The sequence below is a fragment of the Simochromis diagramma genome, unplaced genomic scaffold (genome assembly GCF_900408965.1).
Source record: "Simochromis diagramma unplaced genomic scaffold, fSimDia1.1 OVJJ01000216.1, whole genome shotgun sequence".
NCBI lineage: Eukaryota > Metazoa > Chordata > Actinopteri > Cichliformes > Cichlidae > Simochromis > Simochromis diagramma.
In genome coordinates, this window is record NW_024386883.1 from 16777417 (window position 1) to 16793224 (window position 15808).

Genomic DNA, 15808 nt, shown 5'->3' on the forward strand with positions numbered 1-15808 from the left:
TCTCTCCGGCAAGCTGTCCTGTAACTTCTTTAAATAGTCTCAGGAACAGTTCTCCAGGCTTCCCGAAGGACATTCAAAGCTCTTTTTTGGATGCTGTCTGCTTCAATAATGCTGACGTCCGGGCTCTGGCGAAGCCGGTCCATGACTGATAGTGTTCAACTGTGTGCTCTTTCTATTTATGTATGTTTTACAGTGTGTTGGGATCATTATCACTGTCCAGAGTCCTCAAAGTTTCAAGGAGGGTACTTTAAACTTCTTCTTTTTTTTTATCTCTGTCAAACTTTGTAATCTTTAGCATTTTTCTTATCTTTAATTAAAGAAATGCAAACAATTGTGTGCTTGTGGAACAGGCTGCCAGTAACAAACGGCCCAAAGTTACCATTTAAAATGGGTTCTTTGCTAAGCTGTCTGTTATGTGTAGACACAACACCAGTTCATCCCTTTAGCTCATTGCCTTTTTATGCTTAATGATTCACAGGTAAGCATCCTATAGCTTAAAAAACAAAAAAAATCCATCTGAAAATGGTCAGGTACAAGGAGTGAACTGAAAATGAGTGAAAAAGCAGCTAACGTCTAGAGAAAACTTCGAAAGACCGTCAGGAAGCCTGGGAGACCGCTTAAAATAATTACAACAACTTTGGCTCCTTTGAAGCATACAGCGGTGGCAGCTCAAGACTTTTATACAGTATTGTATATAACATATTACATGAAGAACATTAACAGCTGTTCAGTGCTAATCAATGCTAGTCACCGTGAAATAGACTGCAGTCCTGCAAGTTTCCTGAGTGACTATGACCTGATCTAAAAGCTTGTATGTTTTGGATTCAGATTTTTTCTAAACTTTTCTGATTTCCTGGACATCATTTTCAGAAGTACCTTGGTTACAAAGGAAGTAAAGGTAAAAGTAGACAAATGTACCCTTAATAGGACATTACAGCCAAACACATGGACATTGTAGCTGAAATACCACAGCACTATTGGCTCTTTAGATCTGGTATTTCCATGAAGCAAAAGGACGAATCATCCAAGAAATAAACTGCTGTCTCATTTTTGGACCATGAGTTCAGAACTTATGGACACTGTATAACATTAATAATTATTTTCCACTTGGCTTTTAGTTTATTTATTGTTTACATTTTCATATTATTAATCCTTAATAATGTGGGCCTTTAATCCTTTGGTCCAGTTACAGCTTGTATTTCCCTCTCTTTTCCTTTGGTCCCCCCCCCGTTACCCTCCTGTGTCCACTTCCTCTAATGACCTGTGTGTTTTTTAAGCCCCACTCTTCCTCTGTCCTTTGTTGCAGAGCCTGTGTGCTTGCACAATGTTCTGGCTTGTCTTTATGGTTCTTGTTATTTTCACCAGCCAACATTAAGGTTTGCTTTTGGTTTATTTGGACGGCGCTACGTTTCTGAATTTTGTTCCTGAACTCTGTGATTCACGACACTCTCTCTGATTTTCAATTTCTTAAAAAAGTTTTAATAATAAATTGAACCTTTCATCTCACGGCACAGGATTATTCCAGTGATTCTTTATTGCATTTTCATGAACCTGTGGGCTGTCTGAGACTGTGTACCTCTGCGAGGCAGAAAATTCCCTCCTCAGCGTGCGTGACATGATCCAAAAGAATATCTGGATCCAAATTAGTATGTGACATTTTTGTGAGAACTTCACGATGACGTCCTGTTTTAACTGGATATGTTTTTTGGAAGGTATGAGACAGAATGGGGACGGCACGGTGATGCTGTGGTTGGCACTGTTACCTCACAAAAATTCTGAGGCAACAGTTTCTGTGCACGCTATCCGTGCTCGTGTGGGTTATCTCAGGGTACTCCAGCTTTATCCCACAGTCTGAAGTCATGCATGTGTTAGGTTATCTCAGTGGTTCCGAATTGACCATAAGTATGACTGTGAGAGTGAATGGTTATCTGTCTCTCTCTTATCCCTGTGACGATGTCAATCTCTCAAGCCAACTTTATTTATAAAGAATTTAAAAACAATAAGCACTGAACATAAAAAAAATATATATCAGAATTAAGTAAAATTAATATCAAATACATAAAAATGACAAAATAAAATAAAACAATGCAGAACAAAAACGCAAATAACCATGAGTAAAAGAATAAAAGCGTAAAAATTGCATCAATGTATCAAACTGGGTCAAAGAAAAGCAGAAGAGGGGGGTCTTTAAAATGAAAGAGGTGCAAAGGCAACAAATTCCATAATTTGGGAGGGTCTAGTGTGTTCCCTGCCTCCCGCAGCAACACCCCAACTCGATAAGAGGAAGAAAATAGATGGATGGGTAAAAGTTCTTCTAAAATTTCTGACCCAATCCAGATCATTTTTAGGTTATTATCTCAAAATTTGAATTTGGTAGCTCAAAATTTGGTTGGAATTTAATGTCTCAATTCTGAGTTATTTTCAGAAAGTTTTGACTCATAAATGGCAGTTTTTATTTTACTCATTGGTGAAACAAACGTCCATAAGGTCGGTCTTGAAAAGTCATCTGTCTTTAACAATCACATGACCTCACTGGACTGAAAAAAGTAAGGTTTATATTCATGGAGGTTAAGACATTTTTAAAAAGTACAAAACTCACCTGCTTGCTGTATACAATGCTGCTACTGCACGTTCAACTAATGTATATAACATATAATGTTCTTCTTCTCTCCCCCTTTTGCACAAGTCGAGGAGCGTGTCAGGTTACATTTCACTGCTATGCACGTGACGAATAACGAATCTTGAATTTTGAATCTTAAAAAATCCAGCATCTATAGCCTGGATTTTTTTTTTTTTATGCAGACATCAATGCCGACTATTACAGATTTTAAAAAGTCACTAATTTCATTTTTCATTTTCATTTTGTGCAAAAGTTAAAGACCTGTGATCAAGCCAAATACTACACGGGACACGTTGCAGTTAAAAATAAACTGAACCCTGTTAGCGTAACATTACGTAATGGAGTGCAGACCTCTATGACGCTGCTCTCCTGCTGTTTCTTCCTACACATACCATAAAAATGGCTAGCCTATATCTACATTACAACCTTCTACGTGGATGGGCAACTTTGCGAGGGCATGAAAAACCCCACTTCTTAAAGAAAAGCGTGACTAATCATAGTGTAATAATCACAGGATACACAGATCCAAACAATGCAACATGTGATCTAAGCCAGCAAACCCAAGGTGGTGTTTAAAACCTGAGCTAACCCATGATTTGGGTTGCTGGGGCAACAGCACAGTGAGGGTAAAAGGATCCTCGGCAGAAGGAAAACTGGAAACACAGCCCTTACTTTCACTATTGTGCTTGGCCACCTCCCACCACCATCTGAATCCCACTATTCATCAGCTGCACACAATGAGACCTCCACAGCTTCCTCCCGTCCCTCCCCCTCCCCCTCCCAGTTATCCCCCCATCTCTCCCTGCTTTCCGTGGCCTCTTTAACTCTGCCTCTTTATGATCGTCTTGCACAGTGGCTATTACCTCCAGTATCTAACTTGTGCTTTATTTTTGTCTCTTTTAAAAGGACGATAATCAGTTAGTCAAGGTTGACTCTGTGGGGTCATCTTCAGCGGTGTCTGTGGCAGCTGGGTAAGGCTGAGCAGCACATAATGTGACAGATGGAGGGGGCTGACCCTGGGCCTGTTTCCTGACTTTTTAATCAACTTGTTTGCTTTTATATGAACTTTGGGAGACGTCATAACTGTGACTTAAAGGACAAATGAACAGATTTGCTTTATTTAGCCTCATGCAACAGACCACAGGGAATCTCGGGCTTGCTGCAGCACATGGACTCACATGGCTAAATACCCTCTAATGGACAGTGTCAAGGGAATACTGAAAGAGACATTTTTTGTTAATCTAAAGGCTACTTAATGTTTCCACATTTTAAAGCCACAGTTTGGCATTTTGCCTGCCACCAGTTTGTTTTTTGGGCCCAGTATTTTCCATATTTTGAGAAAGTTATTAGCTAACCTTTGTACCTTTGACCAATATATCAGGGAGGTTTGATGTATTGGCCGATAATCAGCTATTTTCCTATATCAGTATTGTGCATTTTCGGCTCATAAATGAAAATTTAAAATTAAGGAATGTTATGGTCGTTCCAGTTTTATGGAGAGAAAATATCAACGAAAAATCCAGAAAAACAAAGATATAAAATGTTAATTATAATAATCTCTACAATTAAAGTGCATAATTAACATTTTGATTAGCAGTACCCATATGGAAAATATATATATAAATCTTATAAAGTTTGTATCTGTCTTGTGTGAAACTTGTATGAAAAGCATACAAGAGTGAAAACAGATATAAGATCCCTTGAAAAATTCTATAAATGAAACTTGTATGTTTTGGATACTTCCTAAAACAATATATGAAAGTGGCCACTTTCATGAGTGAATCATATAAGCCTTATATGATTCACTATATGAAGTAGGCCACATCTTATGCAAGTCTTTTATAAGTTTTTACTATTTCTTTTCCATATGGGTAAACAGGGGGAAACCTTGAACAGAGCCTTTCAGAGAATTAAACCAAGAGAAAAAAAAATGCTGCTTGTCTCCACTTAGGCAGTCTACACGAGATATTTCTGTTGCTTCCAAGGTCACAGGAGATGCTGCATCGCAAGAGGTGGCACAGCTCCGTTATTTCCACATCTAAAGTTTCTAGATGAAGGCTTGGATACTTTCCTCTATTCACTCCTTTTACTGCAGTTTCCTTCTTTAAATTTAGCAAAGTAAACTGTGCCAGCTTCCGACACAGCGGCCCCCTCTCGCAGTCTTCCAGACTAAAACCAACAAACAGCGGGTTGAGATTTGGAGTATGAGGGCAGGTCAGTGATAAAACTATCTGGGACAGGAAACTAATCCCTCCACGTCCTCGGTGAGGCACAGATATTCTCCCAGGGATTTCTCATTAATGTGTTTTATAGCCTTCTTTAGGTAATAAGAACAATTTAATCCAAGATACCAATCATCTTCTTGGCAAAACATTCCAGTGACCAAAACTACAACAGATCCTATATGACCCAAGCGCTCTGTAAGTATTAGGCCGACTTATTCTCAGGGACTCTGGCTGATTTTTGCAGATCGCTGCTGCAGATCGATAGATTCCCACAGTCACATTTAGCATAAACACTAGCATCGTATACATTAAATAATCTGCAATTCATTACCAGACAATCTTCCCCTCATCCAATCTTCATGCTAAGCTACAGAGCTAGCTTTGTGATTTTACCATGCTGACAGGAGAGGGGGCGCAATCTTATCTGGTTTTGACTGGTGTCGTCATGTATTTTGACTAGTTTTGACTCTGACTGGTCCTGTGATAGTCTGGTGACCTGCACAGGGTGTACCCGCCTACCTAAAACCAGACAGCTGTCATTCCCGGGGTGTTGAGTACAGTTATTTCATAAAACCGCTGATATCGCAGACATAAGCAGGGTGTTGGTGCTGCAACACACAACGTCATGGCTAAAGATGCATTAAGACACGCATCACTTTCAATATGGATGCTAGTCCAGGACCAGTGCTATCATATTTAAAAACATTGGATAATCTTAAGCATGAAAGGTTAGTCTTGCTCTTAAAAAAATATGTTTGTTTTTTTTGTTTTATTTAAATAAATCCAAAAAAAAAGCACAGAGACTTAGGCCATCTTATCAAAGGTATGTCTAAAAATACTGCCACTCATCACAAATGAATTACTTTCTCATTAATCTAATTACATTTATTACAGATCACCAAAATCCAATTAGCACTAGTAACAGAAGTCAGACTGTTAGAAATGTGTTAGCTGTCAGTGCAGCATTCACACACTAAAGTTTACATGGTTCAAGTACAGCAGTGGGAAAATAAATCACTGCCACATCCATCACGCTTGTGTATTTTGTGCATAAACAGGATGTGAGCAAGCTAATGACTTCGCATATGGCAGAACCAAACAGTTTAAAACCGCAGGCAGGAATTTCGAAGTCGCAGCGACCTACGGTAACAGCTGACGAGCCCTGGGCAACAGGCTTCAGTCCCGCGCGCAACGCTAAGAGATCGCTTTCTGAGCTGCTAATGAACACGTTCGGGATAATTATAGGCAAAAATCTGAGCCGCCGTAGCTCCGACACGGAGATGAACAAAAAAGAACCGCCCCGGGTTAAACATAAAGTCGAGCAGATAAATGAAAGACTTGTTTATTTTCTCCCGAAATGCTTCTGTTGTTTAGATTTCTCACAGACTTACAGGCATCAACAGCTCTGGATTGGCATTCGTAACGCTTCAGTTTCATTAGAGCCGGATATATTCAGCTGTCACAGGAATCTTAGAGCTCTTAATGTTTAGTGATTATTGTGATATGCTGGGAGGCACAGAGTATGGTATAAAATAACAACTTGTAGTAAAACCAGGAAAATGACTTGTGTGATGATTTACAGTAATGTCCCTGTAACACACACACAAGTCCTCATGCTTGTTAACATGATACAATGAATTTAATAAGCCGATGTCAATGTTTAACTTACTATTATATCATTGTTATGCCTTTACTAAAGCTTACTTTGATACTCTGTTAAGGACATGTATTTAATAGCAGTTTAATAATAACAGACAAATGAACACTCATTAACTTATTCTTATTAACTCATTATTTGGTAATAAGCTACTAATAATGACTATAACTATAACTAATGGTTATCACGTAACGTTAAAAGTGTCGGACCAACTTTTGCTCCTTTCAGCATGAACTGTGACACACTGATCATAAAAGGCCTCCCCACCGTCGGGTCGGCTGATTCTTTTGCCCTGTTCACCGCTGGGTGTGGAGCTGTAATTCAGCAGAAACTGAACAAACCTGCGTGCAAAGCTGGTGAGACGTGACAGTCGTGTGAGCTGAAGGTGGGCAGATAAACAGTGTGGTTTGCATTTTAGAGCGCAAACAGCTGTGATTACTTTGAGCAAACAAGGGCTGTAATTCTGAGTGTTCGTACAGGTTAGTAGTCCTTTTTTTTCGTCAGGAGATGAATCGTCAACTGTGTGGTCATTGCAGATTTGCAGTCGATGTAAACTATAGAAAACGAGTCATATTTAAGTAGAAAAACGTCAACTAATGTAACAGTGTGGCTCACAAGCACATTTTTCATACTTTTTTTGGACAGGAACTGAACTTTATTGTAAACAAGAATGACAATTATCATACATTTGATACATAAACAATGGCTGTTAGTGCAGCTAACAGCTTTATATCTTCAGTATTATAAAGCTGCATTATTGCATCCTAATATTGCCTGCATGTGGAGCATCATGCTCTTAAGAGCTGCTGTGTTTTGGTTCCTTCTCTTTTACATTTAAAGTAAGACCTCAGTGTTTTAAAGCAAAAGTTATCCTTTTGTGTTAGCGCCTTTCTTTTTGGCTGTTTGTTGCCAACTCAGCCAGCCGTAAATACACAACACTGACATGTTACCATGTTAAGCATTGAAGAAACATGATAATGTAAACATCCTGCAGACTGAGTAATATACTATCATTGATTTTTGGTTACGTTTTTTGGTGCAAATCCAATATTTACACCATTTTTTGCTCCATTTTTGGTCTCAACCATCTCCTGATTGGAAATCTGACTATGTAGCCTCCAAATACTCCACTTTTTTGGCTAAATAGTTCTGCTCAGCACTGGAGATAGCCGCCTGGAGACAGGTTAATAAAAGTGACTCAACCAGCTGTAAACCTGTGGGAGGTAAAATCAAAACATTAAGCTGAAAAACACTAACACTTACTAGCTAATCTTTAATACATGTGTTACTATACAAAAGAAAGAAATGAATATGTGAGTAATAAGTATCTTGACTATCTTATAAAAACGAGGTCTTTGGGATAACATGGTTACTTTTTGTCATTATTTTTGCTACAACCTGTGTTTTTTTTTGTGTTACAGATCAATATAACCTCTTTACTTTACACTGCAGTGTTTTTGGCCCTGCCTAAAAGCTCAAGTTTACCGACGTTTACTTCAGTTTGAGCCAAGCTGATGGGGAGGCCTTTGGTCAGCAAGATGCCCAGCAGAGGTAAAAGTTGCAAAAGGTTTTGACAGGTGGATCTGTGGAAGGATCAATAAGGACAGCTGATTACTTTCTCTCTGGATTACTGAGGGTTTCTCACCCCGTGTGTTTTTGGCAGTGTGCGACTGAGGTGTTGGCTGGCGAGCTGTCGGCTCTCCTTTGGTCTCTACGTGGCTGCCATGCAGGTCACCTGACGCCTGTGAGCCTGCTTTGTTTCCCCATGATCACCTAGGCCTAAATTAAACATTCATTGATAGATAAAAACAAATCACTTTCCAAACTGCTGAAGGCAACACAAGATTTGCCCTGGAACACTTTGGAAGATGTTTTAAAGAAGTGGGAGGCACAAACCAATCCTCCTTCCATGTTTTTTTCTATCATAAAGAACCATGAGGATGTAATCTAATGCAGCTGTGCGTTTCTGAGTCAGCAACACAAATAAATGGTCTGAGCCACTTCCGGCGATGAAAAGAAATAACTGGGGGAAAAGACGCTCCTTTTATTTTCCACGGGGTCAGGAGAAGGAAGTGACTTACTGTCTTTAGGGGCAACGGGGCTGGACGTTCCACCCGCTGAGGTCCTTCCCACTGGGCTGGAATGCTTGGCCCCGCGCCCAGGGATTTTCAGTCCACTGGACTTGAGCATGTTCATTCTACGTTAGCAGGGAGACCTGAGAGTTCCTCCTCCCTGGGCGATGAAGGCTTTTGGATCAGGCACTAGATGTGGGAGTGGTGGCTGTCACTCTCCATGTTTTAGCTGTGGGGATGACAAATATATGGGATAAATACAAGAACGGCTGACAGCACGACAGCTAAACAAACACAGTGTGACATCAGATGTCCAACCCTGAGTGAATGGACCAGATTGTTGAAGCAGAACAAATGGAAACTGGTTTGACAACAAGTTTATCAGGAACACCTCTGCAATTTAATGCCCTCACACAGCACAGGGAAGCTGCTTTATACCAACAATTAAGTTTTGCGCACACTGATTTTTGTTGTTTTTGGCCAAGCGGTCATAATTCTACTTGACCTTTATTTCTGAGGTCATAGTGGGTGTTATTGTTGTACTGCTCTCCAATGCACTGTAAGGTCTTCCTAACATTTTGCATGCAAAACACTGGCTCAGTGCAGAAACACAGGGATTGAAAGAGATCAGAAATTTCCTTTTTTGTATCTTCTTCTTCTTTTTGTGTCCCTACAATCCACTGAAAATCGAACAATCTGAAAAGCAAAGATCACTTCTGGGTTTGGACTACTTGTGCCCACACAAAGCCATAACCTAACAATCCATCTACCATTTCTCTTAACTGCTCATCCAACTTACAGCCCTGGGAGGCTGGAGCCAATCCCAGCTCACACAGGGCGAAAATCTAACCTAAAAGCTTCTCCAACTTACCAAAAGCTTTAGTGCCTAAATGTGATTTTCTTTTATGCAGCTTTCATCTATATATGTGGTCTTCCTTCCTCCTCAGGAGTCACACTGGGAGTTGATGACTTTTAAGAATCTGAAGAACTGGTAGTAGTTATAAATAATAAATGGATAGCGTTTATTAATACACGCCCGGAGACAGCAGCTCTCAGGTTGACACACTGATGTCAGCTGATGGCAGATTTTAGGCCTTGTGGGTGTTTTTGTTTATCAGGACATTTTCCTTTATATCGGTGGTTCTCGGTGTGTGAATTCTGTGACTCCAGAAGTCCATAGTCAAAAGGTCCACAAAATAATTTGCTATAAATCATAAAACTGCTTTATCACTTCAAAAGTGTACATCTGTAAATGTGGATTATTTATGTCAATTCAAAAAAATACGACTGCGACACATGACGTTACTCTCTAATGAAATTATTCACTTCACTCAGAGTGCAACGAACCATTCCTTAAGTATTTAGGTCAGAAATTTTTAGAATAAGATCTTAATTGCATCTCTGAGTACAAATGATGGTAAGGAACTGCACACTGTACAGACAGCTGGAACGGACCACTGACACATCATACCTCTCTGGATTGACCCATTTTTTCCACAAATGGTGAAACGGTACTTTATTTTACACAGCTGTGACTGAAAACACCTGAATTCAAAGATGAAGAGGTGTGGCCCAATACCTTTGTCCATATAGTGTTTCCAAAGCTTATTAGTACCGTGTCGTCATTCTTTTTGCATGCCTTTATAATTACTTAGACTTTCTCCACCTCCTTATGCATATTTTATGGGTGCAATTCATTGGCCAAATAAAAAGACAAATATTAAGTTTAATAATCATTTGAGTTCATTTTTGGAGATATGACAAAGATATTGATATAAAATTACGTAAATAAAATCTGGTATTGTGTCAGCCTTATTATGTCATAAGAGAGAGGCATTGCACTCAAAGAAACCTGAACTGCAATAGTAAAGATGTTAGAAGTTTAACTTCCAATTAAAAAAAAGCTTCTTTAAAATATGTTTAGAGCAACTTTTTAAGAGTTTGTTTACCTGGTGAGCTTGCACATGTATTTTTGTGCATTTTAAGAAGGGTAGGCCTGCTTCTCCAACTCTATCCAGAGCACAATGCTTTATTTTTCCAATTTGGCACTGGCAATGTGGGATTCTTCTTTGATTAACAACAGCAGAAAAAACACTGAAGTAGAGACTGAAATGCATGTGTTCCACTGTTATTACTCATGCTACACTACTGCTGGGGTGCCACTGAGCAAGACATGATTAATCATGAGCCAAACACTGAAGCAGCACTGAGAGAACTTCCACAAGCATCGTGTTTTCATCGATCTGTTGAACTATTTGGCACCTGCATAGCAATCCACACACATTTACATGTGTCACGGTAAATTACTGTCATCTACGCCCCACTGCTTCATACAATCATCCATGATCAACTTAGCAGTTTCAGCAGAGTCATAACAAGAGTGAAAACCAATGCAGGCCTTTGCCCAAGTAGAACATGGCCTACAAATCATGGCCCAGAGCCCATTAAGAAGATATAATGCCGTTATAGTCTACAATAAACAACACACATCTGGCTGAGGCTTTTAAACTAGACACTGGTTATTAGGAGGGACGGGGAGCACATTCCAGGCGTTGCCTAATCATTCTCCATTTTATTTACACTCATCCAGATAATAAAAAAAAAATGGAGAGGATATTCATTTTTGGATCAATCAGTCAGAGCAAACCAGCCGGGGATGATGGTTTTGATCTGAGTGGAGACACAAATAAAGGCCTCTGTCTGTAATTTTTCCTTAGCTCTTCCACATTAAAGCACAGATTCATTTCCCAATCCACACCTTGATTTCAGTGCAAACAGGAGGGCAGCAATGTGCTGATAATGCGCACCTCAACAAAATCTAACACAACGCCGGTTTGATCCATTGTTGTAGCTACTGCGGCAACGTGGTCTAGACTGTCCTTCACTTCACACCCCGAGTCCCCTCCCAAGGAGGAAATAAAAGCACAAAATGGCACAAAAGCGCGTAAAAATGCAGGAAAATACTCACCATCCTGTGAGAAAATTCAGGGGGTGTCCAACTTTGATTTCCTAGCCACGGGTGGAAAAAGAGGGGATTAGTGGCTGCCACTCCCTGGGATGCAAATATGGATGCTGAGCAGAAACTGAAAGGGAGAGTCAGCGTGGATCACTGGATGGATGGTGGCAACAACTGCACACTGTCAGCAATATACCGGTGATGGGTTAGCATGTAGCCTGCCGGTTCATCTCTAACAGCGTGTTAGCTCAGGCGGCTATACTGGAGCGAAGATAACGGACTTAAATGAGCCGAACGCTTGCACGCAGGTCCAGACGGTTCCCGGCATTAAACGCAGCATCAGCAACACTCAAAACCAACTTTTTCCGTTTTCTTTCTGCTGTGCCTCTAACTAAAAACGTCATCCGGTGGATGTATTTTTCGGCCTCTTCTTTCTCTTGTCGGTGTTCCCACAGTGATTTGGATTTGTTGGGTTAGCACAGCCTTCTTCTGACTGACTCAACCCACCGGCTAGACTGAACAAAGGGGCTGGGAAGGAGAGCCTCCTGGGGGAAAGATGAGTGTAGACCACAGTCTGGCTCAGCCCCGTGACGTACTCCGCTTACAATAATGAAGATTTAAGCTGGCCGGTCCTTATCAGTCTGAAAAGGTGACTCACAAAGCATGAGTCAGAGTTGTTTCCTGTCGTTGGTGCAACTTCTTTGATTCGGCATGAATAATACACAGAAAACAACATTTTTTCGCGCTAAAAATACTAATTTCTGAAGCTGCTTCATGCGTTCAAGCGACTTTCACAAGGTGAATCCATCGCCTAGCATTTTGGTAAAAATCAATTTTCTACACAAATTAAACTATAAAATAAACATTTTGTAGTATGCCGAACCGCAAAGCGATTTATATCGCAACAAATCCATACCCAAACTCACACAAAGCGCACTGAAATAAATCAAACAACACTGATAAACATAAATAGTAGAAACTCTAATGTAAGTTTTGAGTCACTGAGCCCAAACACCGGCCGGCTTGGTGTATAAACAGCCCACACATGTATACGTGAGACGTTTGAAACACATAAAGTGTATGGAAGAATAATAGGGTCAGAATAACCTTAGGACACACTTTTATTAATTTATTATTTTTGGAAATTGTGGGCGGAGACAAAAAAAAAATCTTTACATGGATCGCGCGTGGTTTTCCGGTTGGATTTAGAACGCCCTGATTGGTCTGAGGAGTGAAATGACTTTTCCAAAGAGGCTGTGATTGGTCAGCTTGTTTTTGGACTGCCTCGTTTGACAGCTGTCCGCCAAAGAGACCTCTAAAGTTGGATTGCACACTGATCTAATCCGCTCAGGTATTATGTAGTCCCTTTTTCATAAATAAACTGGGGTGTAGATTCACAAAAAGATAAGAGGCTCTGACTTTCGGTTATTTTTTTATTTATGTTTTTTTTTATCCATTCATATTTATTTTTATTTTATTTTTTTTTACATTTCGTGTCCCTTTTGAGACTGGGTTTACCTTTTTTCAGTTTAGTTTCTATTGTTTGAAAATTGTTTTTTCTTTTTCTTTTTATTTGTATTGTATTATTACTGCTAAAGCTCCCCCTCGGCATATAGGGGGCGCCCTGGGGCGCCTCCGTCAGTGCGCCCCAGGGCAGCTGTGGCTACAATGTAGCTTGCCATCACCAGTGTGTGAATGTGTGTGTGAATGGGTGAATGACTGAATGTGTAAAGCGCTTTGGGGTCCTCAGGGACTAGTAAAGCGGTATACAAATACAGGCCATTTACCATTTACCATATAAGCAATTGAAAACTTTACTGGTTTATCTAGTGCAAAAATAAATTGATTTACACATTAATGACCCTAATTATAACCCAGTAACACAATACAGTTTAAAAAGAGCTATTCTACATAATGAGTGCTTTTAGTTAAGCTATTTTGATGATAAAAACTTTACTCTTGTAATGACACTCACTCAAACATTTACATCTGCACCACCAGTGTAAAAGCTGTAGAAGAAATCAAATATCTGGAAAAATTAATGAGGTTAAAAACACATAAATGGTGCTATCAGAACAGACTTTTGAAAACTTCCTGATGCGTTTAGATCCCATCTAGAAAACTTTTAAATAAACTATTTTTTTGTTGGATCGCTGAACTGCTTAGTTAGTTAAAATCCTGGTTTTTGCGTCTCTGTGTGCTTTGCTGTGCCCCTGGTGTTTCTGGATTGTGACTGTGTGGTTCCTCTGCACAGATCACTGGATTCTCTTCCCTGGTGTGGTAAGCCTGACCGTGAGTTGAGGGAGAATTACCTTTAAATACTGGATGTGTGGATTCCCTACATCCCTGGACCCCCTAGAGCAGTATTCCCCTTTTGCCTTGTGTCTTTGTATAAATGTATTCTTTCACTGTAAATAAAAAAACAGAACTGGTCTCCTGAGTCCCACATGCCTGTTAGCCATGACAAGGAAGATTTACAAAAGAATTTAAGTCAAAACTTTTCAACCGTTTAACCAAATATCTAATCAGCCAATAACCAGACTCAAAGCTGATAGGCAATAGTAACTCAAATAATCAGTTGTTACAATCAAAGTATGCAGCACATCAGATGGGCTACAGCAGCAGAAGACCACACCAGGTGCCACTCCTGTTAGCTTTATAAGATTGCTTTTAAAAGTGTTGAAAAAACAGCCCAACAGGACACAAAACATAAACAAAAAAAGTGTTTTACAGCACAATTACAATTGCTGGTCAATTTAAATTTATGATCATGAACCATTTATGTTTAACTGTTTTAACTGAGTGGCTTTCTGTACCCTGTATTCATAATTGTTTAGGATATATTGGTTTGCTTAATGAAAGAGGGTTGCTTAATATTTACTTGGTGGTCAGCGCAACAAGATGGTCACAGCAAGATGGTCTTGGGTTTGAATCCACCATCTGGCATTTCTGTGCATATCTGTGTAGATTAACCGTGGGTACTCTGGCTTCCTCCCATGGTGCAAAGACATGCAGCTGGTGGGGTTTAGTTAATCAGTGATTCTAAATTACCCATAGGTGTTAGTAGTTGTTTTTCTTTCTGTGTTGGTGCTGTAACGCTGTTAATCAGTTACAAACAGGGTTGCCTCTTGTCCTGTAGCAGCTGAAATAGGCCTCTAGCTATATATTTGAATGAAAGTCTACCTGTTTGCTGCATTTTCTTCTAGTGACCACTTGAGGGCACCACAACAAACCTTTTGCTCTACAGGAGATCCTGGAAGCTCAGTGAGAAATTAGTGATACTGTGCACTGTTGTTTTTCTTCTAATTGTTTACACAGTAGCATGGTGTTAGCACTGCTGCCTCACAGCAAGACGGTCCTGAGTTCAATTCCACCATCAGGCGGGGTCTTTCTGTGTGGAGTTTGCATCTTCTCCCTGTGTTTGCGTGGGTTCACTCCGGGTACTCCTGCTTCCTCCTAGAGTCCAAAGACATGCAGTTAGTGGGGATAGGTGAACTGGAAACCGGTAGAGATGGATGTTTACACAGGAGACTCCACTGCTGTGTAAACCCTTAAACTACCTTCCCGTTAAAATATATGGAACAGAGGAGGTACTTTAGCCTGAGGTGGTGCTCAATTACTGTCATTGTGAATTAATGTTTCAGAATAAGGAAACTGTTTGGGCCTCATAAATAAATAAATAAACGTGTTCCTTAAAAACTCAAATTTTGTGACTTGAATTCAGTTCTCCACCTGTGGGAGACCACACTTTGGCAACCACTGGTAGGGTATTGCATTAAAAGTGGGCAATTATTAATTAGGTTAATTTTTAAAAGTTATTTCACATTGCTGGTTTTGACACTTGTTTAATACTTTGAATTCAGAGTTAATATACCAACGTTTTCTGTTTAGGTTCAGTTATTTTTCCTGTTTGTAAATTTTACAAATTTATTCTGAGTCTATTCTTTTAATTTAAGGTTTAACTTTTACTTTCTGTTTTCTAGGTACCCTCCCTCTGTTTAAGCCTGGGTTCCTTTTGTTTCCTTGGTTAGTTCCTGTTTTACTTTGAAAGGTTATTTCTTTTTTGTCCTGTGTCAGTTTTGTTTCCTGTTTTGTCTTCTCCTGTTTTCACTTGTTGTTGTGTTGTGCACCTATGCACTTATTACTCACCTGCTGGACATGAGACGTGTCAGATAACTCCCAGAATCACTAGACAATGATCAGCCTTTGAGGTGAGGGTTAACTTTCTCATCAATGCCAGTATCACACATTTCACTGATGCCAAAAAAAGGTGCACGT

The 15808-nt window shown here is 39.8% G+C and overlaps 1 protein-coding gene across 3 annotated transcripts in view; it reads right to left on the bottom strand.

Moving 5' to 3' along the window:
* Nucleotides 1-12551, bottom strand: part of clip2 (CAP-GLY domain containing linker protein 2) — a 52229-nt gene extending 39678 nt beyond the window's left edge. The window contains exons 1-2 of one of the 3 annotated variants that reach the window (XM_040032499.1): nt 11543-12551; nt 8584-8803 (exon numbers count right to left, since the gene is read on the bottom strand). In XM_040032499.1, the coding sequence (XP_039888433.1) occupies nt 8584-8698 (115 nt within the window). In that variant the 5' untranslated portion in view covers nt 8699-8803; nt 11543-12551. The remainder of the gene's footprint in view (nt 1-8583; nt 8804-11542) is intronic. The other 2 variants (XM_040032501.1, XM_040032502.1) reach the window with 2 other exon arrangements.
* Nucleotides 12552-15808: the final 3257 nt, after the last annotated feature.